The sequence below is a fragment of the Oryza sativa genome, chromosome 9, assembly GCF_034140825.1.
Source record: "Oryza sativa Japonica Group chromosome 9, ASM3414082v1".
NCBI lineage: Eukaryota > Viridiplantae > Streptophyta > Magnoliopsida > Poales > Poaceae > Oryza > Oryza sativa.
Window position 1 is genome coordinate 13,421,719 of NC_089043.1, and position 23,209 is coordinate 13,444,927.

The 23,209-nt window shown below is 40.7% G+C and overlaps 1 protein-coding gene across 1 annotated transcript; it reads left to right on the top strand.

Moving 5' to 3' along the window:
• The first annotated feature begins 7,793 nt into the window (after positions 1–7,793).
• On the top strand, positions 7,794–22,663 carry LOC4346705 (syn-copalyl diphosphate synthase, chloroplastic-like). The gene is given in 12 exon segments (XM_066303951.1): positions 7,794–7,961; positions 10,919–10,998; positions 11,465–11,765; positions 11,883–12,066; positions 12,165–12,379; positions 12,693–12,816; positions 12,894–13,006; positions 17,087–17,089; positions 17,091–17,202; positions 17,305–17,403; positions 20,695–20,932; positions 22,442–22,663. Coding segments are annotated over 12 exon segments (1,713 nt in total). The 5' UTR covers positions 7,794–7,939.
• The last annotated feature ends 546 nt before the right edge of the window (positions 22,664–23,209 follow it).

Below are 23,209 nucleotides of genomic sequence, written 5' to 3' on the forward strand. Positions count from 1 at the left end.
TAAGCAAACTGTCATGGGTAATTAAACACATCAATGGATGACCCACTTAAGTGCTCCGGTCATGCATGCATCCCCCATATTAAGCCACTGCTGTGTCCCTTGTCCATCTACTACTCACATGCCAACTTTACGCTTTATAATTTTAGAATGTTCAATTCTTCAATTATGTTTATAAGCACATATTTATAAAGTTGTTTATCATTACCACAAAATCCTGCAGCAACACGCGGGCATGAAACTAGTATAAATAATGCATCGGCCCAAGTGCGAAGCAAGCATTGCGTACATTTGCTGAAGATATGTACTGAAGCGCAGTAGAATCATTGTATAGAAGATCGCATCAAGTCTGTTGAAGGACACTACTGAAAAAGCATTTTCGCGGGCTGCCAAAAGCAATTTTTGCAAGTAGAGGGGAGAACCGCCTGCAGACCAACGACGGTGAAAATCATCCATTTTCGCAGGCGGGGCAATGGCCCGCCCGCGAAAATCCAATGAAAAAATAAAAAAAATTGCCTCGCCGCCGCACCGGGAGTCGCCGCCACCGCCCTCCCCCGGCCTCCGGTCGGATCTGGGAGGGGAGGGGAGGGGAGCCGCCCATATCGCTGCCGCCGCTCTGGGAGCCGCCACCGCCCTCCCCCGGCCTCCCTCCGGCCGGATCTGGGAGGGGAGAGGAGCCGCCCACGTCGCCGCCGCCCTCCCCCGGTCACCCTCTAGCCGGATCTGGGAGGGGAGGCCAGGGAGCCGCCGCCGCCACACCGGGTCGCCGCCGCGTCCGCGCGCTCTGCCGCCACCGCGTCCGCGCGCTCCGTCGTCGCCGCCGCCTCGTCCGCACGCGCTGCCACCGCCGCCGCCGCCGGTGGAGGGAGAGAGGGGAAGGGAGGGGAGGGGATGGGGAGCTGAGAATCCAGTGGAGGGAGGGAGAGAGAGAGTTGAGAAGATAAGTGTGGGGAAATGAGTGGTGGGGAGGGGTTGGAGGAGTAGATAAGTATTAAAGTTTTTTTTATTTTTTTTGGGTAGGTACGATTTTTGCAGGCGGATCACATAAGGTGCGCCTGTGAAAATATATTGTCTGCCTGCGAAAATTATTTTCGCAAGCGCCGCTTAAGTGGTCAACGAACTTCACCCCAATTTATATTTTTGTAGGCGGTCATTTGACTCCAAGGGTTATGTCTGTCTATGAAAAAAAGACCGCACATCGGGAAAAATTCTTTTTCCAGTAGTGGGAGTAGTATAACAGTATCAAAATTTGAGGGTTGGAATGACGCTGCATATATTCTGCACTTGTCCGGCATCTAGAAAGATTGTTGGCACTTGGCAGTGATTGTGCCACATTTTTACGGTCCTTTGAAGATACTATAACTCATTGTCTCATGCACTCACAAGTACCAGATAAACACATCATCTATTTGTAAAAGTTTCCAATAATGATAAATCAGATAATATAATTTTTATTGCATTATTTTTTTAGTCTGCAAATTAAGTGGAAGATACTTCGATAAATCAGATAAAAATGTTGCAGTGTGTTGCACAGTTCTGGTTTGTTAAGAACGATTACTTTACACAATTAGGCTGCTTTCGGGAGTGAGGGGTGGGAACTCTCACTACCTAGCACGGAAAACGGAGCAGCGATTAGCGAGTGATTTTAAGTATTTGCTAGAATTTTTTCAAAAATGGATTAATATGATTTTTTAAGCAACTTTCGTATAGAATTTTTTTATAGCGGGTGATTAATTAAGTATTTGCTAATTTTTTTAAAAATAGATTAATATAATTTTTTAAGCAACTTTCGTATAGAATTTTTTTTTACAAAAAACGCACCGTTTAGCAGTTTGAAAAGTGTGCACGTGGAAAACGAGGGAGAGAAGTTGGGAACAGGAGGTAACGAAAGGCTGCGTTCGGTATAGGAAGTTTCCAACCCCTCTCCCTCGTTTTCCACATGCACGCTTTTCAAACTACTAAACGATGTGTTTTTTTTAAAAAAAGTTTCTATACGAAAGTTGTTTAAAAAATCATATTGATCTATTTTTGTAAAAAAACTAATACTTAATTAGTCACGCGTTAAATGCTGCTCCGTTTTGCGTGCTAGGGAGCCCAACCCTTACTCCCGAACACAGCCTTAGGGTGGAACAGAAAGTGCCCTGCTCGATAATTTTGACTGCACTATAATTAGCCTCTATATCCAACTGGATATATGCAGGTTTTTAAACAAAAATTTTGACTGCTGCCTTTTTAAACAAAAAATTTGACTGCACTACAATTACTATACTGCAACATTTGGACTCAGAACCTTGTCTGCTACTCAAGGTCACTGCAACCACTAGGCTACATCCCTTTTCACGAATACACTTAATCCATATCAGCCTATACTCGTATATATCATTTTTCCTGTTCACTTGTGTAGTTACCTACACAGTAAACATGGTCCTTCCTTCCAACCCAACTAGATGTAATTAACTATCAAGCTACATAATACAACCCAAGTATTCTTTGTTCTGGAAGAAAATGCTGAAACTATATCTTCCTAGCTCCCCCAACAATTTTTCTTCCTAGTCCCCTATCTCTTTCCTCCTCCATCCTTCTCTTCCTTTTTTTTATTTTTTCCTCTCATTCTTAAACATCTAGAATCTCTGTAACATAAACATGCTAGACAAATATTGAAATCCCACATTTATTACTGTCAAGGCATATAGCCATATACCTATTTCTAGCTAGTTGCATATCAGTCATCTTTTTAGTATGTTGATCTGAAGAACCACACATCTATTAATATCTCTTACATACAAAATGGTAACCCAAACATGAACTTACTTTGTTTACATAATACATACATATCTGCAATGTTGGCATGGGAGGCATTAGGAGAGAAGTGGCTATCGGGTACAAAGAGACATGACCTCTAAACCATCGAAGGATCTCAAGAAGGGACTAGAGATCTTTGAACCGGTTCAATCCAACTCAATCTTGAACTACTCAGGACCAATGTGCACGTTGACGATCGATAATCTCGATGTTCATCATGAACAAAGCTTTGATGTGGAAGTTGATGAGATCAACTACACAATCTAACTGAAAGTCCAAGTTGAATAGCTTGGGGTGAGCAGCGATGACTGATATCAAAGACTAGTCGCAAGTCTATTTACGCATTGCTCTATTTATCTTCATAAGTTTATTTTCCTCGGATGCTTAATTCAATGTAGAATGAACAATCATCACAGTAAAAGAAAAAAACCTGTTTCTAAAGCTTTCAGAATTTGATAAATCTGTTAGTGTATTGCTAAAGTTTGAGAGTCTGAAAGCGGAAGACTTGGAAAGTTGCATGCTAAAAATTGTTGGAATATGTCGTGCATTGCTAGCTAGTTCAGAACCATTACAGTATATGACGACAGTATAAGATGAAGAGCCTAACGGAAAATCCTTTTGAGTGGTCTCTAATTATGTTTCCTCGAGCAGGGGTGGACCTACCCATTTGACAAGATGGGTTGACCGACCCTACTACGACCCGTGTCACCCCACATGTTGGGGAATAACCCCATGCCTAGGGTGCATCGTTGGAAAAGACCCTCATAGCTAGGGTGTTGTATAAACTAGTATAGTAATGGACAAAAACACCCCTAAGGCAATACCCTTTCAATGTAACCGATTAAGGGTAATACTGTAATTTCCTACTACATATGAATAAAAGGAGCCCTCCAAAGGCAAGATGGCAATGGGTGCATACCCATCGGGTTCCCTTACCCCATACCCACACCCGCGATGGCTAAATATTCCCATTTAAATACCCACATCCATCGCGGGTGCAAAATCATCCCCATACCCACACCTGTGCGGGTAATAGGTATCCAACGAGTACTCTTACCCATATAATTGACTTATAGAATTTATAATTTTGTAATTTAATTAGCCATATTAGAACTGTAAACCATCAATATTTTCTCTAGCAACAATGTTGTTAACATTAGCATTCAAAGGCGAGTAAAAAAATTTCTAGAACCACGCTACATAATCAATAAATCAAATAATAATTTCATATAACTAGACTAGAACAATGCTTAAGATGTGAAAAGAGTTTTATGCTATGATTTAGTAGTCGTTGAGACTTGTGTTACTCATAGTTTTAGGCTCAACTTATGGGTTTTTTTCACCCACGGGTCGGTGGGTGTTAGCGGTTATTAAATGCCGATTCTATACCGCCAACATCTGCATAAAGTTCAGATAATAAAATATCCAACACAGTGATAGAACTTTAATCTCACATATTCCACAAATGTTGGTGTATATTTGTATGCAGGTAATGAACCCCAAAGTTGGGAGGAAAATCATACTAAAGTGAGAGAAAATATGTATCCATACAGGGATGGGTTGTGGACTTCATCAAAATACCAGAGAATCAGCCCAAAACTCTGAGAAATGGATAGAAAAAGACCAGGGGAGGAGATGGGCCAAAAGCCAGGCCAGAGGGGCCCAGCCCAGGTTCGGCCGAACCCCTCTAATCGCCGTTGATCCTGGGGTTTGGCAGGGACGGTCCAGAATGCACTCCTGATGGCGGTTGCGGGGCAATTCAGACAATTCACATAGGGATAACCGTCATACCTACCTCTATATAAGGAGCTTCATTCCTTCACTCACACATATTTCCAAGCTTGAGCTGAATTATAAGATGTTTTACTGTACTATATTATATACTATAATAGGAAGAGAGTAGAGTAGAAGAAGTCGGAAGAATTCCGGAGTTGTCGTTAATCTTCTCTCATTTCTTTTATTCTGTTTATTACTCTAATTTCAATATAATATTCTTCGTGAGTAATTTAGATTTATCTTGTGAGGATTATCTCTTGGTTAGTTCGTAAATAGCATACAGGATTATTGTTCACTATAATCAACTAAAATATAGTGATTGCTTTGGTGAGTTATAAAAACTAAAGTAGATATTAATTGCTTAGACGTGGTGTTTAGGTAATTGTTATCCAATAATTGTTGTGTATTCCACAGTACGTTTGAGATATGTGTAGAGATGTTGACAGCCATCGAGATCACTTAAGCCCTCGCTGTCCGGGTACGTAGTAGAGCGACATCTGGAAACAGCGGGTTGCCAGTGCCTGAAGTATTGCGTTAGGATTAAACTTAAGCTTTTCCTAGACACTGTTTCTCACCAGTAAATCCTCTCCATCCTGTCATATCCTTTGCTTGGTGTCCTTGGATGAACCGGAGGAAGATCTGACCACACACGTTCCCTTTGATTCGATACCCTTGGAATACTCCGTGGGGGAAGTGCTACATCGGTATATCCGTGCGCTTGCAGATTTTTCCTGTGATCGTAAGAATTACCAACAGTGGGTACGGGTGGGTAAAGAATGGACCCAATAGGTAAGAGTTTTTACCCGTTAGTAGACCCATGGGTATAAGATTTAGGACATGATTAGCTCTTAATAGGGTAAAAACCCATCGGGTATCGGGTCGTGGGTCCTCATTGCCATCTTGCAAGGGAGAGGAGGATCTCGCCCATTCCATCCATTATACAAGGACTCTCCTTCTCGGATCTTCTCCTCAGGGAGACAAAGCTAGGGCTCTCTCTGATAGATGGGGGAGCCCCTGCTATGCTCGTTGGGGCTATTGGAATTTGTTCCAACACCATACCTCCAAGACCCCATTACACCCTTAAAGTAGTCATGGACCATTAAAATTAGTAATAACAAGGTGTGAACGTCTAACAGATTAGACCGTCTCTTTACAACACACGCATACTGTAAACAATAACAATCGCAGTTATGTGATTGAACTATAAATGCAATATGTGTTGTGTTTGATTGTTCTTATTGAGTGAACATCTTTGTTCTCTGCCCCCATCTATATTTTAAATAAAACTATTCAGATTAGTGCGCTAAAGTTAGTGTTAACAATAAAATTGGGTATCAAGAACAAAATATGGCAAAGTTTGGTCATATTTGGAAAGAATTTGAGCCTTCCATATGGGGCCGGTCCGAACATCGGACCGAGTCCAAATCAGCTAGTTTGCATGTTTACTTCCTTGGTCAACTGGTCAATTTTGTTCTTGATACCCAATTGAATAGTTTGCACTCCAATCAAGTTCTTTTACCTTTACTTTTTACTTTTTAGCCATGTTTTCTACTTTACCTTAGCTCTCCCAATTTTGTCGCTTTGAGTTGTAAATCATTCGTAAGTTTGTTACGTAAACCTTGTGATTCTCCCACAAGATGGAGGTTATCTCCAAATCAATCTAAGTCAAATTTGACACTGCTGTGATCTTTAAATCAGCCCTGTTAGCGACTCCGTTAAATATTTGACAAATTTGCTACAGGATATGGCATGAATTGACTTTTGGGGGAAAACACTCCCAAAAGTTTGATATTTGCTGGTGGACATCGCAACCATTAATATAATAATTTATGGTTGAATTGGAGAGAGAAATCGTGTGAAATGTCAAAAATAGCCTTCGGCCCACATGTTAGCTTTCCTATCTCTCTTCTCTCTATCCCCTCCTCTTCTCTCTCTCATCTCTTCTCTCTCTATCCAACATGTCAGCAACGATGGCGGCAGGTGAGGTCCGGCGGCGGTGGGAGGGTTAGGGCGGAGCGGCCGCGGCGCCGGAGGTCTCCTCACTCTGCGCGCCGGCGCTCCTCCACACTCCGCGCTTCGGCGCCAGGAGGCCTCCTCACTCCGCACACCACAGTCGTCGTCGTCTGGCCACGCCGCCGCTCCTCCACACGTAGCTGCCACCGCTGGACCTCGCCTACTGTCCCGCCGGCGCCGCTAGTCAAGCGCCGTGGCCCTCCGCCCTCGCCCGCCTGCCGCCGGTGCTCCCGGACCTCGCCCTTGCCCGCGCGTTGCCACGACCGCTCCACACTTGCCCTCGCTGCACTAGCCCTTCCGTCGCCGCCGGACCTCGCCTGCCGCCATCGTCGCTGACATCATCACCATCGACGGACGGTCAAACGTTGGACATGGATACCCACGGCTATACTTATTTTGGGACCGAGGTAGCATATCTATATCATAGTGTGATGAATATCGAGAGTTTCTAAAAGTTGACTGTCGTAACCTTGAGATAACAGTTATATAACTGTTTGCCAATTTCAAATGGAGTGTCACAAATAGAATTCAATAAATGTGCACTCCTTATCTTGATTGGTTGTTTTGGTTTGTTTCTTATTTATGTTTGGTGTCTTTTTATATTTATTTGAACTACATGTGTTAGGTTGTGATTGTAGCTCTTTTGAGCAAATGTAGGGATGTTCTATTCCATTATCTTAAAAAATCAACTCCTTCCGTGTTTCAGGTTATAGACAAATTGTTTCTAAGTTTAACTATGTTTATAGACAAATATAGTTAATATTTATAATACTAAATTAGTTTCATCGAATCATAATTAAATATATTTTCATAATAAATTTGTCTTTAGGTTGAAAATGTTACTATTTTTTTCTACAAATTTAGTTAAACTTAAAGCACTTTGATTTTAACTAAAGTCGAAATGTTTTATAAGCTAAAACAGAGGGAGTATATCAAAGTAATCAACAAACGACAATATATATAGCTCTTGGAACTTATCCGTTGGACGCTCTAGTCCTCAGTCAAAGTTATGTACGTCGCGATGAAAAGACCCATAAGTGCGTCGTACGTTCACCAGTGGGCCGACATACGTGTGTCGTACGTTCGCTAGTGGGCCATACGTGTGGCTCGTAGTCTCTTACGTTCACTGGTGGGTTGATCAATTTGCCTAGTAGCTTGGACGATTGCCTTTTTAAGTACGGGCCCTCCAGTTGACGGATCCTGCTCACTAAACTTACGACCATACGGACTTTCTCGGATATTGCCCATGCAGATACTAATTTGTGCAAATGCACCGCCGCACTTGGCGTTGCTCGACCGCCGGCGGTGGTCCCCGGCGTGGGATCGCCGGCGACCAGATCATCATACGCGTATGCACGCTCCGCGTCCACGTGGTAACCAAAACATCCTTGCAAACTTTTAAGGCTTGGCACTACGTTTTCTAAAAGGATTTTTACTTATGTTTTTTTTTGTAAGAATTCGATTTTAGAATTACTAAAAAGAAGCCCGTTCGTTGCAACGGATGAAAATCATTTTAATCTTATTATTTTTATATGGTTTAGTTAAGATGAAATTTACTGTGGGAATTCACTTGGATACATATATTTTTTAAAAATCACCAGCTGCAGTTAGGAGTCCATTCGTCTAAGGTTAGTATGCGAGTTTTCTTATACGACTCCTTCTGTATTTCTAAAAGCGAATGAATTTAAAAACCGATCCATACACGGATGACATACCAAAGTACCGGCAGAAACATTTTTAATTTTTATAATAGTAGAGATAGAGATTCGTATAAGGTATTTTCTTCACCGCTACCATTGTCCAATCTTATTTATCTTGATTGCAAAGTGAACGACTGAAATTCAATCTATAGCAAAGTTTGTATCAAAAATGTTTATACATGGGTCGCCAATTTAACCCCTCTGCATCCGACAACATACCATGCTTATCAGTTGTGATGCCCCGCAATCTTAACTAATTAAAAAATGGGATCACTTTTACATTTATCGATAAATTTTATCCTAAAAATTTGACAGATATAATTATAGTATAATCATGATGTAATTACATTGTAACTTATATGTAACTTGCACGTAAGTTCCAAAAATCTTTCCATAACATATTATTTTCATGAAATGGAGGTCGTGGGAACAAATTCTCTCACATATATGCGTGCAGTGATTTTTTTCCTTCTTCACTTACACAAATATTAAAACAAATCAAACGGTTCAAAATTATGTGAAAGTTACATGTAAATTATAGTGTAATTACATATAAGTTACAGTATAATTATAATATAATTGTACTGTGGTTACATCTATTAATTTTTTGAGAGAAAATTTATCGATAAATATATAGCAAAATTGTTCGTCACACATCTTTTTCGTCCGTCTCATCGTGATCGCGCACGCATTATCAGACTTTCGTCCGTCCTCTGCTAACTTGCAGCCGGCCCAATCCACGCGATCCATCCCCGTCCACGGTAGGGTGGTTTTCAGCCCAGTCAACGCGAGCAAATTCGGAATTTTTGCCGCACGGAAAGAAAACAAAATAAAAGAACCGCACAGGAAAATCACAGGCCGCCTTCCTCCTGCAATCCGGTGGTTTTAATGTGCCATCCCGTAGATCCCACTTAAATAATTTGATATTTGCCAATTGTATTTATGCAATAGATATATCTTGCCTGATCTATTAACCCTTGATTTAAGGCGAAAGATTTCTTGATCTGTTTTTTAGGTCTAGGGTTCGTCTAGGTGTTCTGGATTTTGGGACTTTTTTAGGTATTTTCTTGTGGTGCTTGCTATGTTTTGGACTGATTGTGATTGGGGCTATGCTCTAACATGAGAATCCAACTCGTCCTCCCTTGACGCACTCCCCACTCCCGCTCCCCGGTAAGATTCCCGCCGATTCACAAGTGCCACTCGCTAACTATAAGGCACAGGCGCCACTTCATCTTGATCGTGCAACAGTCATGCTGTTCCAAGTTGCCGAATCAGCAGTCCTACCGACTCCAGATGGATCCATGGAGTCTGAATCCATGGTGGCAGTGCAGAAGTCTGAACCGTTCTGGACATGCCACGTAGCAAAGCGGATAAATGATGATGTTGGGTCGTCATGGAACCTACTAAGCAGGGATGAATCTAGTAGGTAGGCTCCATCAGGCTCTAGCCTATCCTCTGATTTTTTTTTAAAAAAAGAATATCCCATACTCATAGCAAAGCAAAATCAGTCATGGCAACGTTGAGTGGTCGGGGAAGAACAGTAAGGACGCTGATTGGGGAGATGGGGACGACATGGGACATAACACAAGCTCACTCCAACAGCAGTTGGGCCATCTGTTTTAGCCCAATCCTAATAGCTCGTTCGGCTAGGGCTGGTACTAGGCGGCAGGACTTGGCTCGGCCATGGCTTGCGACCACGAGTTGTGGTGGCGGCCGGCGGGGAAACCACGCAGGCAGGTGGGCTGGTGGGGCGGAGAGCGCCACGTAGGACGCGTGTAGCGGCAGCCGACGGCGACACGGGCAGCTGATGACTGAATATATTTAGTTTTATCAGTAATTTTGACAAGCTGGCCTCCTCTCTCCAGGGGGACCTCCCCCCTTCCCTTCTCCTCCTCTAGTACAACGTGTGGTGGCGGCCGGCGCAGTCGCCGGATCTCGCTGGCCTCCCCTCTCCTGGGGGACCTCCCCCTCCTTCAGTGCAGCGTATGGGCAAGGTGGCAGCCAGCGGAAGTATAGGTGCCATTGTTAACCGGCACTAATAAGATTGAGGTATAGGCGCCGATCAATAAGTGTCGGTTGGGAAACCAGCACCTATAGCCAGTTCCCAATCGATAACTATAGAGGTTTCTGTACTAGTGGTTGATGCTTGTAAATGATTTGTGTGTATGGAAAAGTGGTAATTGGGTAGTAGATTAATTCTAACTTGAGGAGTGACGCAATTGTGTATCGTGCCAAAACTTATGATTCGGTTTCTGTGATTTGTGATGTTTTCATTCATTGATTCATTCAAGGTAGCTCTAGGCATTCTGGGTGTAGTAGGAAGTCAATTTAGTTCATTGGAAAATTGATTAGATGAGACGGCTCTTTAATGTTTGTTTTTGTTCATAAAGGGTGTATGCAGTCATGCAATTCGCACTACATGCTCTACCACTATATAAATGGAGTTTAATTAACTAAATCGTTTTAACGAGGACGACATTGTCTTTAACAACACTCATCCCTTGTTTTGTCTCAGTAGAAGATATACCAAGGGATAGTGAATCCGATCAATATAGCTAGTGGTTTCGTTTACTTAATTTTCTAAACTACTATTGGTATTCTAACATTTTTGTCTCTATATATATACGTAGATAAAGAGCAATCAAAGGGAATAGTATATTGCAAAGCCAAAGAAACACAAGAAACAGTTGACAGGAGGAGCGGTGGAAAAGTAATATATTAATGTTGCACAGACTACTTTTCCCATCTTTTTTTCCTTTACAGCTCTATGTTATACTTCCTTTCTGTTTTGTAATAGGATTAGTGCAGGCGTACACAAATGTTAATGGTATTTCTTGATTCTTTTTTCAGTTCTCAACTTAATATTCTTGATTATAAAAAATGAAGGTTGGTTGATGTACTCCCTCCGTCCCAAAAAAACTTAACCTAGAGCTAACTAGTCTAGATTCATTATCCTAGGAGGGGTTGGTTGAGTTTTTTTTGGCCGATGGAGTAGGCTGGATTATATTGTTTTCTATTATTAAAAATAAATATAGACCCTTGGATTTTTTTCATGAAGTTTAGAACATTAACATAGTTACCTATACATATATTTGATCATTAATTGTTTGTTCTAATTATATAGTCATAAAAATATAGAAAATTAAGAAAAAGAAATGATTTGCATATTTATCCAGGACGAACCGCGGGACATGGAAGAAATGGTCAATACCATCAGAGTAATGCTAAGGACAATGGGCGATGGGGAGATAAGTGCTTCTGCCTATGACACCGCGTGGGTCGCACTTGTGAAGAATCATAACGGCAGCGACAGCCCACAATTCCCCTCGACCATTGATTGGATCTCTCACAATCAGCTGCCAGATGGTTCATGGGGTGATGACTTGTGCTTTCTAGTTCATGATAGGCTCCTCAACACCCTAGCTTGTGTGATTGCGCTGATGGAGTGGAAGGTTCATGGTGACAAGCGTGAGAAAGGTACCATAGTGTTGGCAGATCAATCTGTTTACGATGAGAGGCTTTTTGAGGTTTTCGGTGTAACTGTATTGTGATCTTAATTTTCAGAGAGTTTAAGACTGTTCCATTTGATTTTAGGTTTGTCGTTTATTCGGGAAAATATATGGAGGCTGGCCCAAGAGGAAGAGGCATGGATGCCAGTTGGTTTTGAGATCACCTTCCCCTCACTTTTAGAGATAGCCAAGGACTTGGCTCTTGACATCCCTTATGATGACCCTGCTTTGCACAAGATATATGCCCAAAGGGAGCTAAAGCTTAAGAAGTAATCTGCATACCTGTTTCTAATAGGGAAAGGCTCCAATTTATTCATATGTATTTAATTTACACACACACATTAATAATTTTGTTACATTTGCGTAGGATCCCAAGAGAAATACTTCACTCCCTACCAACAAGTTTGCTTCTTAGCATAGAGGGACTGCGAGGCTTGGACTGGAAGAGGCTCCTCAAGCTCCAACTTTCAGATGGATCCTTCCTATCCTCACCCGCTGCAACGGCCTATGTTTTGATGCAAACGGGCGACAAGAAATGTCTCGAGTTCCTTGATGGAATTGTTAGCAAATTCCATGGGGGAGGTAAATAATGATCTTTCAATTATAAATAAATTCTCATTCGAGACTTCATTTAATTTCTAGTTGAATAGAACCTATTTGATGCAAAGTTCGTTTCTGTACAGTTCCAGAATTGAAAAAAATGGATATCATTTTTGATAGCCGTAACATTATTCAATCGGATTTGTCCAGATATGCATTCAATTCATACTGCCCCAGATATGAAAAAAATTATTGTAGCATTAACCTTTCTGTGAATCGACCAAATGACGGTATTATGATCCACCCAAACAGTCGTTAATAGAGTATTGTTTGTTTCTCTGTTCAATGTTTTGAGTACCATTTCTCTATCCTATCGAAATATTTGAGCGCGTATGGGCAGTCGACCGGTTGGAGCGGCTAGGCATATCTTACTACTTCAAAACTGAAATTGATGAGTACTGCTTAGAATACACCTTCAGGTGATCATTTGACCACATTGTGTACCAAAATACGTATTTTGACTTGTCAAATTAATGTTATAAATCTAATGGAACAGGCATTGGACTAAGGAAGGCGTGACATACAACTGGCACAGCTCTGTGAAGGATATTGATACCGGGTCAATGGCTTTTCGTCTACTCCGGTTGCATGGCTATAGTGTCTCTCCAAGTAAGCAACAGGCAACTGATGTTTCTGTTATTTCTCAACTGATGCTGTTGGTTCTTTAATTCTTTTGATATCTGACTTTGATCGTCATTGGCACTTTGGGACTGAATTCCCGAATAATCGAGTGCAGGGGTGGATCTAGAATAAGTTAGGAGGAAAGCTCATCATCTGCTTCCTCGTCGAGCCCATATACTTTACTTACCCATCCCCTCTCTCCTCTCCATGGGGATCCAATATAATGGGGTAGGTGTGGCTCGAGCCGCCCTGCACCGATGTTCAATTCGTCCCTGCTCGAGTGTATATCATATAGTCCCGTTATCTACAGCTAGCCACACATCCATAACATAAACACAGATAAGAACGTTCACATGATGAATAATTAAGTAAGAGGGAGGCAGCGTTATTTGCAGATTTTGGATGGATGGAGCCTGGCAGCTGGGTGTGGTGGTTGGGTTAAATTTGTGATGTTGGAAGGTCCAAGTACATGATCCATTTCAAAGCCTTGTTACACAACAGGAAACAGGCGAAGTGGTTGGCCATCGTGCTCGGTCTTGTCAGCATGCAAGCTTTCCTATGTCGGGAATAGTCTCATATTTGTTGATTAGGGATTGAACCAACTTAAAAGTAGAAGAGTTTCTTTATCTCTTGAGCTAGTTTTTGGGTGTAGTAAAGCTTTCTCCTAGTTAGACCAATGTCTCCTAGTTTTGAACCAACAGACTTGGTATGTGGAGTATGGATGTTGGATAGTGAAATCGGAGCTATGGTCTAGGTAATTAAGATATATGCAGATGCAAGATATGGAAGGACACACTGGGATATGGCCATATGGCGAAGAATTGCTGTGATTGGCACCGGTGACTGAACAGAACAAGGTGATGCGCTGCAGAGCTCAGCTCGTTGAGATTTACAACTTTCATGTGAAGTATATCTCTATACGAGGTTGCTTGAAAAATTCAAAAATTTAAATTTTCCCTCATTCATAACGTTTTGTAACTACCAAGCTTCACCGATAATGTTCTCCATCAATGCTAGTAATAATGACCCAGTCACAGATGAGTGCTCCCATCTTTGAGGATCATCTCATTACATCCGTCACTAGTGAGGTCTCGTAGTCATGGACGACACACTCCAGTGGCGACGATGGCGGCGACGGCGGCAACGTACACCCACGCTTCATGTGTATGAGCGATCATACCATAGCGCATCTTTGAGGTTCCACGAATATAAAAAAAAAAGTAGACGAGCCAATGCATCGAGCAGCTCCCCTTCGTACCCTCACCCCCGACCAATCCAAGAAAATACAAGAACACAAGAACATTCAACAACTCAAGAACAAAAGGAACAGTAAAACATTAAGAATGGGCTGACCGACATCGCGGAGGGCGCCACTGCTTCCTCTCTCGCCGGATTTGGTGGAGGGGAGCCGCCCACCATAGCAAGTCGCTCCCGCCAGCTTCCCTCCCGCCTGATCTAGCGGAGGGGAGGGCACCGCTCGCCGTTGCCACCTCCTACCTCCCGCTGTTGCACATCACTCCCGCCGCCTATCCTCCTGCCAGATCTGGCACAGGGTAGGGCGAAGCTGCCTGCTGCCGTCGTCCGCCGCTGCGGCCACCTCCATCCCGCTGCCGCACGTCGTTGTTGCTAGCTCCTTCCCATCACCGAACGCTGCTGTCACCATCTCCCCTACTGCCGGTCTGGCGGAGGAGAGGACGTCACCGGCTGCCGTTGCCTCCGTTCCCACCACTGCCGAAGCCGTTCTCACCACTGCCGAAGCCATTCCCACCACTGCCATCACCTCCCCCCCCCCCCCGCTGCTGCACGACGTTGCCTGCTCCTCCCCTCCCGCTGGCGCCAAGAGAGAGAGACGAGAGAGAGAGTGAGAGCCGAGAGAGAGGAAAGGGTGTGGTGGAGCGTAATAATAGAGAGATGAGGAGAAGGAGAAGCTAAGGACAGGAGGCTACCAGTTCAGCTCGACCTGATTTTAAGGGTGCCAGGTTTTTAAAGAACCAACACCTATAATACACTAGAGGTTCCGGTTTTAAAAAAAGCAGCATCTATTGTATAGGTGTTGGTTTTTCTAAAGAACCGGCACCTATAGTCGCTTGAAGGTGTTAGTTTTTTTTGTGTGTGTTTTCAGCCTGTGGAGGTGGAAAAAATACTATAGGTGCTAGTTATGCTATTTTCGACACTTATAGTGCTGACTTGTATATCCATTTCTGTAGTAGTGTATGGAGGAAGCTACCTATCGGACGTCCGATGCCTAAAAAAAATTGAACGATCAAATATTGCAGTTCACCAACAAGTAAAACATTAAGTTATATATGGTGAAATAAAAAAATCAGCAACTGAAACATTTAAATATTTTATGAAACATGGTGAAGATACACGTTGAAACATGTCACTGTCACGTATGAAACAACAAGTATTAACGGATTGAAACATGTGTTTTTCTTTTAACAAAATATAATCATGCGATATCTTATTGTAAAGATTTAATTAAAACGAATATAATGGTGTGATCGGATCATGGATTGAATAAATAATTTAAAAGAAAAATTATTTTGAAGCTTGCTAAAATACATGCATGTGTGCATGGATGAGGTGGAGAGAGAGTAGTATCAGGTATTTCGAGGTACCAAATGTTGAATGGTAAAGTTACACTATACATATATATTGCTCCAGTGGCAGAGTCAGTGAAATCTAAAATTGCCCATAACCACACATATATCAAATACAGTAAAAGTACGAAAAATGGTATATGAAGGCTGAAACTACCATCACAATTTATACACAGAAGTACGGTAAAAGTTTTTTTTTAAAAAAACTTGAACTAACATTTCATTAGAATACCTATCCTCTGTCCACGATTCGAAAAGTTTTATCTATCCATCCGTGAAAACTAGATTAGATTTCTGTTAGGAACATCGTATTATTTCTCCTCTTAATTTACCACTAAAGTTGTCTCGGAATGTGACGGTTTGATTTTTTTATAATGGAATAGAATTCCAGCCGTTGCTCAGAGAGCTACAGCCAATTATTACAACAATTCAACAGAATAAAAAAACAGTCTTAAAAAAAACAGGAACACACTAACTACTAAAAACGCACACAACATGAGAAGTTAACAAAATTATTAAATTCTATTTGTGAATCTCGATCTAAAGTTGGTGAAAAACTGCATAATCGTCGACTCAAGATTGCGACATGCAGTCTTCACTAACTTTATATCTTCATCACACTTTAGTAGTTGAGCCCAAGACCGGAGCCGGTATGTTGCTCTGAAAAGAATCTGCATATAAGATATAGATGGTGACTTGTCAAAAACCATATCATTTCTACACAACCATATAGCCCAACAAATAGCGGATGCTACAACAAAAATAAGTTTGCTAGTTTTTTTTATCAACCCCCATCAGCCAATTCTCAAACATATGAGATATACTAAGCGGAGTATTTAAACCAGAAGAAAATTGTAGAGTTCTCCAAAGAAATCTTGCATAGTGACATTTCACAAATATATGTTGAATAGACTCGTTTTTCATGCAGAAACAACATTTCAAACTACCATACCAATTCCTCCTTGCTAAATTGTCCTTTGTTAACACGACCCCTTTAAGCAAGTACCACATAAAAATCTTAATTTTAAGAGACATTTTAAGTTTCCATAAAAACTTATTCCTTTCAATGTAGCTATTATTAATTAAGGCTAAATACATATAATGGACTGAAAATTGACCATTTTGAAGAAATTCCATCAAAATACGTCATTATCCTCTGTCAAATGAATATGAACAATTAAAGCACTCAAATTATGCCAATTAAACAAATTCTAACCTACTAAAGCTCTTTCAAAAGAGACATTCAGTAGAACAGAAGACATAACATTTGCAACCGAGGAATGCCTCCTTCTTACTATAGCATAAAGCGATGGGAATCTATCTTTAGAGGTACTGTTTGATTGAGGTTGTATACAACTAATTAACACTACGACAAACGTACGTATTTATAGAGACCAAAAACTATGTGTAAAATTAGTAATTTAATGTCTGTCGATTGATTGTATTGATCAATGTCGACACGTAGATTGGTTACGCCCTAGACTTCCCCTGGAAAGCAAGTCTGCCACGTGTTGAAACAAGAATGTATCTGGAGCAATATGGCGCCGGCAGAGATGTGTGGATCGGTAAGTCGCTTTACAGGTAAAAGCACGGTAATTAACCAACAATTGTGAAATACTCTCTCTTTATCATGTCATCATCCTCATATATACTGGACGTACACGGTCTTAAACCTTTCTGCAGGCTGCCACTCGTGAACAATGATCTCTATCACAACATGGCAAAAGCTGATTTCAAGTGTTTCCAGAGGCGCTGCCAACTTGAGTGGCATGGCATCAACAAGTGAGCTGCCTCCTGCCTCTCCATCCGACTGATCTACTTTAATTTGGAATGGAAATAAACAAAGAATTACTACGTACTACCCCCTCCTAAAATAGTTGTGTTTATAGGATTAAAATTGTCCTAAAATAGTTTAAATCTACTTTGCAATTTTTTAAACTATTGTCTCATTAATTACATTATATTCAAATTTCTCTTCTTTTTAACCCAAACCACCTTCTACTCCCAAACCATACTCAATAATGATGGGTGTTATATAGAGTTCTCTTCTTAAATATTAATCTATGCTAAACAAAAGGACAACTATTAGGGACGAAAGAAGTACCGGGTCATATGTACTACATCCAAAGTGCGTAATAATTACCGGGTCAAATATACTACTCCATCCAATAAAGCATTTGACTGACACTTAGTATAATATAAAATGAATTTTATTTGTTAAAAATTATATTATTAGATTAAGATTTGAATTTAATTTCATATGGTTATAATTTTGTGTACATGAGAAATCTATCTATCTATCTATCTATTATATCCTAAAAGTGCATCAAACTTCCTATAAACACTCCTAAGCCGCCATATGTCTTCCTACAAACGCTCTTGATTCGACACGTGACACTTTTAAATAAGGTGGACCCACCAATTTTTTTTATTTAACAAAGGACCCACTATTTTCCTTCGTTGCATTTACTTTAATAATAAAAGAAAAGGCCCATGGGGCCTGTACATGTACGTGTGCTGCAAACTGTACATACGTACACCCATAACCGGCCGGTGCATCTCCTCTTTTCTATTTTCATGCCTTATTACATTGAAACATATTTTTGTTGTAAAATTTTTCTTGAATAACTATAAAATTTTTCTATATAGCTAATTTTTTTTATCCATGTATACTATTAGATCATTTATAACAAAACTTATAATTCAAATCCCAAATTAACTGTATTTAACAAGTAAAAGAAATACATTGCTTTGGACCACCTATTGGCCACTCAATACACATTTTGAATGGAAAAACACATAGATTTTTAACACATAGATTTTTAAACCATGTGATTAACAACACGTAGTTTACACTAGACAATATAAAACACATAAAACAAATTAATAAGATTAAAATAATAAGAACTTAATTAGAAAATACATATTCCCCCGTCCCAAAATATAAGACATTTTTGTTGGATGCATGGACATAGATTTAGATTCGTAGTAATATGATATCCCATTCAACCAAAATCACTTATATTTTGTGCCACTACAAATATGTCATTTTAGAAAAATGCCACTACTATTCACGATATTGCAGATGGCGTCAAGGATGGTGGCGGCGACGGCACCCAAGACCTCCCATCGCGGATGCGATCGAGGACAGAGACGGTGGTGGTGGCTCCCGAGCCCTCCCACGCGGATGGCGTAAAGGATAGCGGCGGCGGCGGCGGCTGCATGTTCCGAGTCCTCCCGTCGTGGATAGGGTCGAGGATAGTAACAACGGCGGGGGCTCCTGAGCCCTCCCACGTGGATGGCGTTGAGGACGGCTGCTCCCGAGCCTCCTACTACAGATGGTAGCGGCGGCGACAGCTACCAAGCCTCCCACCGTGGATAGGGCCGATGATATCGGCGACGGCAGTGGCTCCGGAGGCCTTCACGGAGGTGGTCGATGACGGCGGCAGCGTCAGTGGTGGTCGACGACAATGGTGGAGAGAGAGGAAGAGGAAAGAGAAAAGATGGGAGGGAGGTGAAGATGAAACAGACAGTTAGGTCCCACTTGCAGTTGGGGCTAACGGAGATTTTTGACGGATAACGTGATGGAGTGGCATGGTTCTAATTTTCTCAAATTCTAATGGCACGTAGCCAATATCGTGAATAATAATGATATTTTTCTAAAATGGCATATTTGTAGTGGCATGGATCCCATTAACCCTTATAAAATATCTTCATACTGCATGCACGCAACCGACCCTCCTCACGTTTTCTTCCCTTTCCTTTAATCTTTTTTATAGTAGCTGAGATAATATTTGTTATTTATCATAATAAATTCTAAACAACTATAAATTCAAAATTACGCATACAATTTTTACATACATATAATGTAATAGTTGAGACAGGATTAAACTGGTGCTGACATATTTTAAATTATAATAAATAAATAAATGTTTTTTGGGTCGTATATTGACCCCTTTCATCATATATGACAAACAAATGGCGACATATATTATTTTATCATATATCACTTTTACAAACATGCATAACTAAATTCTCTCTACAATTGAAAATGAAGTTTAGACCATCATATTATTTACCATTAAATTATATTTTACTATCTGTTTTGAATATATTTCAACTTATAAAATAAAATTATATTTTAGGTCGCATTTTGATTCTTTTCATGTAATCCAAACATACATGAAAATTATATAACAAATGACAGTAGAAAGTATATCATTATATATATTATCAGTTGACAAATATTTACGACCAAATAGGATGACAAAATCCAAAAATGCTATTGACCAATGCCCAATTTCAACAAATGTCATCAACAATTTTATTTATAAATACTCTACATATACTAATTTTATTTATATAATTGCTCTCTTATTTCAATTTTAAATTCATTTTTCCAAGAACATAGTAAGCATATGAAAAAAAGGAGGCAGTAGAAGTAACTATAAATTTGTCATAATTGGATACAATTTTCCTCTTACCATATATCTTAATTGAACGTTTGTTCCATTAAAATATCCTAAATTCAATAAAGATATCTATAGTACACAAGAAAAGCTATTACTTAAAGTTTAGAAACTCCAAAAATAAGTTATACTAAATATTAAAAACACGTATAGTACAAATGATAGGTCCATGTGAATCAACTCCATTTCCACGATACGATATTTTCTCATAAACTCAAGATTTTATGAATTCAAATAATTTTAGTGTAGAATTTATATGTTGATATGGTAGTTAGAAGAAAATCATGACCAACATTCAAAGCAATCCTAAACAAATCATGGACAAAAACAGATTTAGAATATAATAAAAAAATATTACCAAAAAAAATCACCCACATGTTAATATTATTCATAAAAATTTAAGCAACATTAAACAAGGCATCAGCAACGTGCCCGTGCATGTGCGTGGGCTACCTTTCTAGTTATAAGCTAAAAATTAGTTTTAGAGATTGTGCAACTACAACTTTATTTGACCGCGTCTTATTTGACCGCGTCTTATATTATGGGATAGAGAGAGTACATTCAGAGTGCGTAATAATTAATTGCAATATATATGTGCATGCAGGTGGTATGCCGAGAACGATCTTGAGGTATATGGTGTGACTCACAAGAGCGCGTTAACGGCCTTCTTCCTAGCGGCAGCAAACATCTTCGAACCAAACCGAGCAGATGAGCGTCTCCAGTGGCGGATCCAGGATTTGAGCGAAGGGTATTCAAAGTTGAAAAAAAAATCATACAGAACTCAAAAAATTGGACTAGGAAAATCATACAGGAGTGGTAATGACATGTTTAAAGCCTTAAAGGTACAAACAGTAGCACAATAGTCAAGATGTCTATCTCCAACTGTATACTTGGGGACATATCACTATCATGGGCATTGGGTGCTTCAAGTAGTAGCTGAATAGGACTAGAAGGGGTATTTTCTGGGATCTGAACTTCACTCTCAATGGTTAATGGTTTTGGATCAGAGGTGGAAGCTACTTTCTGAGACTTGGTTGACCTTTCCCACAAAGACTTCAAATCTATTGTCTTCTTCTTCTTCATTTTTCAAATTTCAAGACCTCCAGTTCAAATTTCTGACTAATTTAACTTCTAAGCAATAGCAATTAAGCAATGGCCAATCGCTTGGGGAATTTGACAAGAGGATTTATTTTACCAGTGCCAGTCCACTATCCAGCTGTCTAGGGACCAAGGGGACGCGCCGACGCGGGGGTGCGTCGCCGGAACCGGCTGCCACCGTGCGCCGCAGCGCCGCCGCCGTCCGTGCGAACCTCAGCTGCTCAGCGTCGCCCGTCCCCGAGGAGGCGGCGGCGTCGTCGCAAGCCACGCCGCCTCCGCAGTGGCGATTCTGGCGACGCGCCGAGCCGGCGGCCGGCGCCGCCGAGCGTCGAGCTCTCGATGCCCCGTCGCCCGTCGGTGGGGATGACTAGAGGCGCGGCGGATTGGGGCTGGGACGAGAGAAGGGGTGGGGACTGGCTGACCGGGGGATAGGGACTAGGGTTTTGTTCGTTTTTGGGCCAGTGGGCCTATTCGTTTGGCCAAGATGGAGAGGAATGTATGGTCTGCTGCGAATAAATGGGCTTCTTTTCATTTGGGATATACATGCTGTACTTCCTTCTAATTTCTCATGTATATATGCATAACATACCTATATATATAGTTATTTTTTTTTAAATTATATGGGTATTCAGGTGAATACCCATGAATCACATGGGATGCCATAATGCACTTCCTGAAGAGAATACAGCACTTCTGATAGTTCGGACGGTAGAGATTGTCTCCACCAGATATGATCCAGACGATCATACGCTGAATCTCGAGTATTCTCAGCTTGAGCAGATCACATCTTCAATCTGCTGCAGACTCGCGGCCAGAGTAATTGCACAAGTAATACTCCCTCCATCTACTTTTTATAGTCAAATTTCATCTTGGCACACAGACTAAGGATAAGTAATTCTACTTACCATCCATTTAAACATGCTACTAATCATTCTTCGTAAACAAGCGATTCATTAATATTTACATTTCTCGATGCCCATGTAGCCAATCTTGTGTGAAAGAATGGAGAGTCATGTATTAAATCCGAGAAAGTCATTAAGATGATAGGTTGTTGAATTGAAATATGCCTATCAAAAATAAAATTTTTAGATTTGGAAAATATGACTATCAAAAGTAGATGGAGGGAGTAACAAATAGCATCACACGTTATCACACATTTATTACCCAGTGTACAATGTTTTCAATTAATTTCTATGTGCTATTTAATACTGGTGGTCTAACAAAAGTTTTTTCTTCGTTAATGATCAAAATAGGAGGGTCCAGATCTGCAGAAAGCTGAGGAGCTAGACCGACAAGTGGACATGGAGATGCAAAAACTAGCCCTGCTTGTTCTTCAGAATTATAATGCTGCTGACAGATTGTCCAATAGAACATTCCTCGATGTCGTGAAGAGCTTCTGCTACATTGCTCATTGCTCACCAGAGACAGTTGATCGCCATATCTTCATGGTCATGTTTGACAACCTAATTAGATAACAAGAAGGGGTGAACTTAAACAAATAAGATAAAAAGTATAGTTCCTATAATGTTTTTCACAACTTATATTTATTCTTGTAAGAGCTGTAGTATACTACTACCAGTATAAATAAGATGAACCGTTGATTTAAAAGGGTATAAAGCTATTTTATCTATAGCTATGCACATTACATATTTCTTTCCAAAAGTCGGATGTGATCGACGGCGCCTCCTTCACGCCGACGTCGCCGCTGAACCTCCGCCGGCGTGCTCCCTTCTGGCTCCATGTAGCCTTTTTCTTGTGCTGGTGCCATCTCGTACGCTCTCCCGTTACCGCCGTCCGCCCATCTGTACATATAGCCTTTTTCCAACGTCCGGCCATGCATGCGTCCCCGCCACCTCGTTGCATCGTACTCTCTCTGTTTCGAAATATTTAACGCCGTTGACTTTTTATTATATACTTGACCATTTGTCTTATTTAAAAAATTTAAGTATTTATTAATTCTTTTTCTATCATTTAACTCATGATTAAATATATTTTTATGTAGGCATATAATTTTACATATT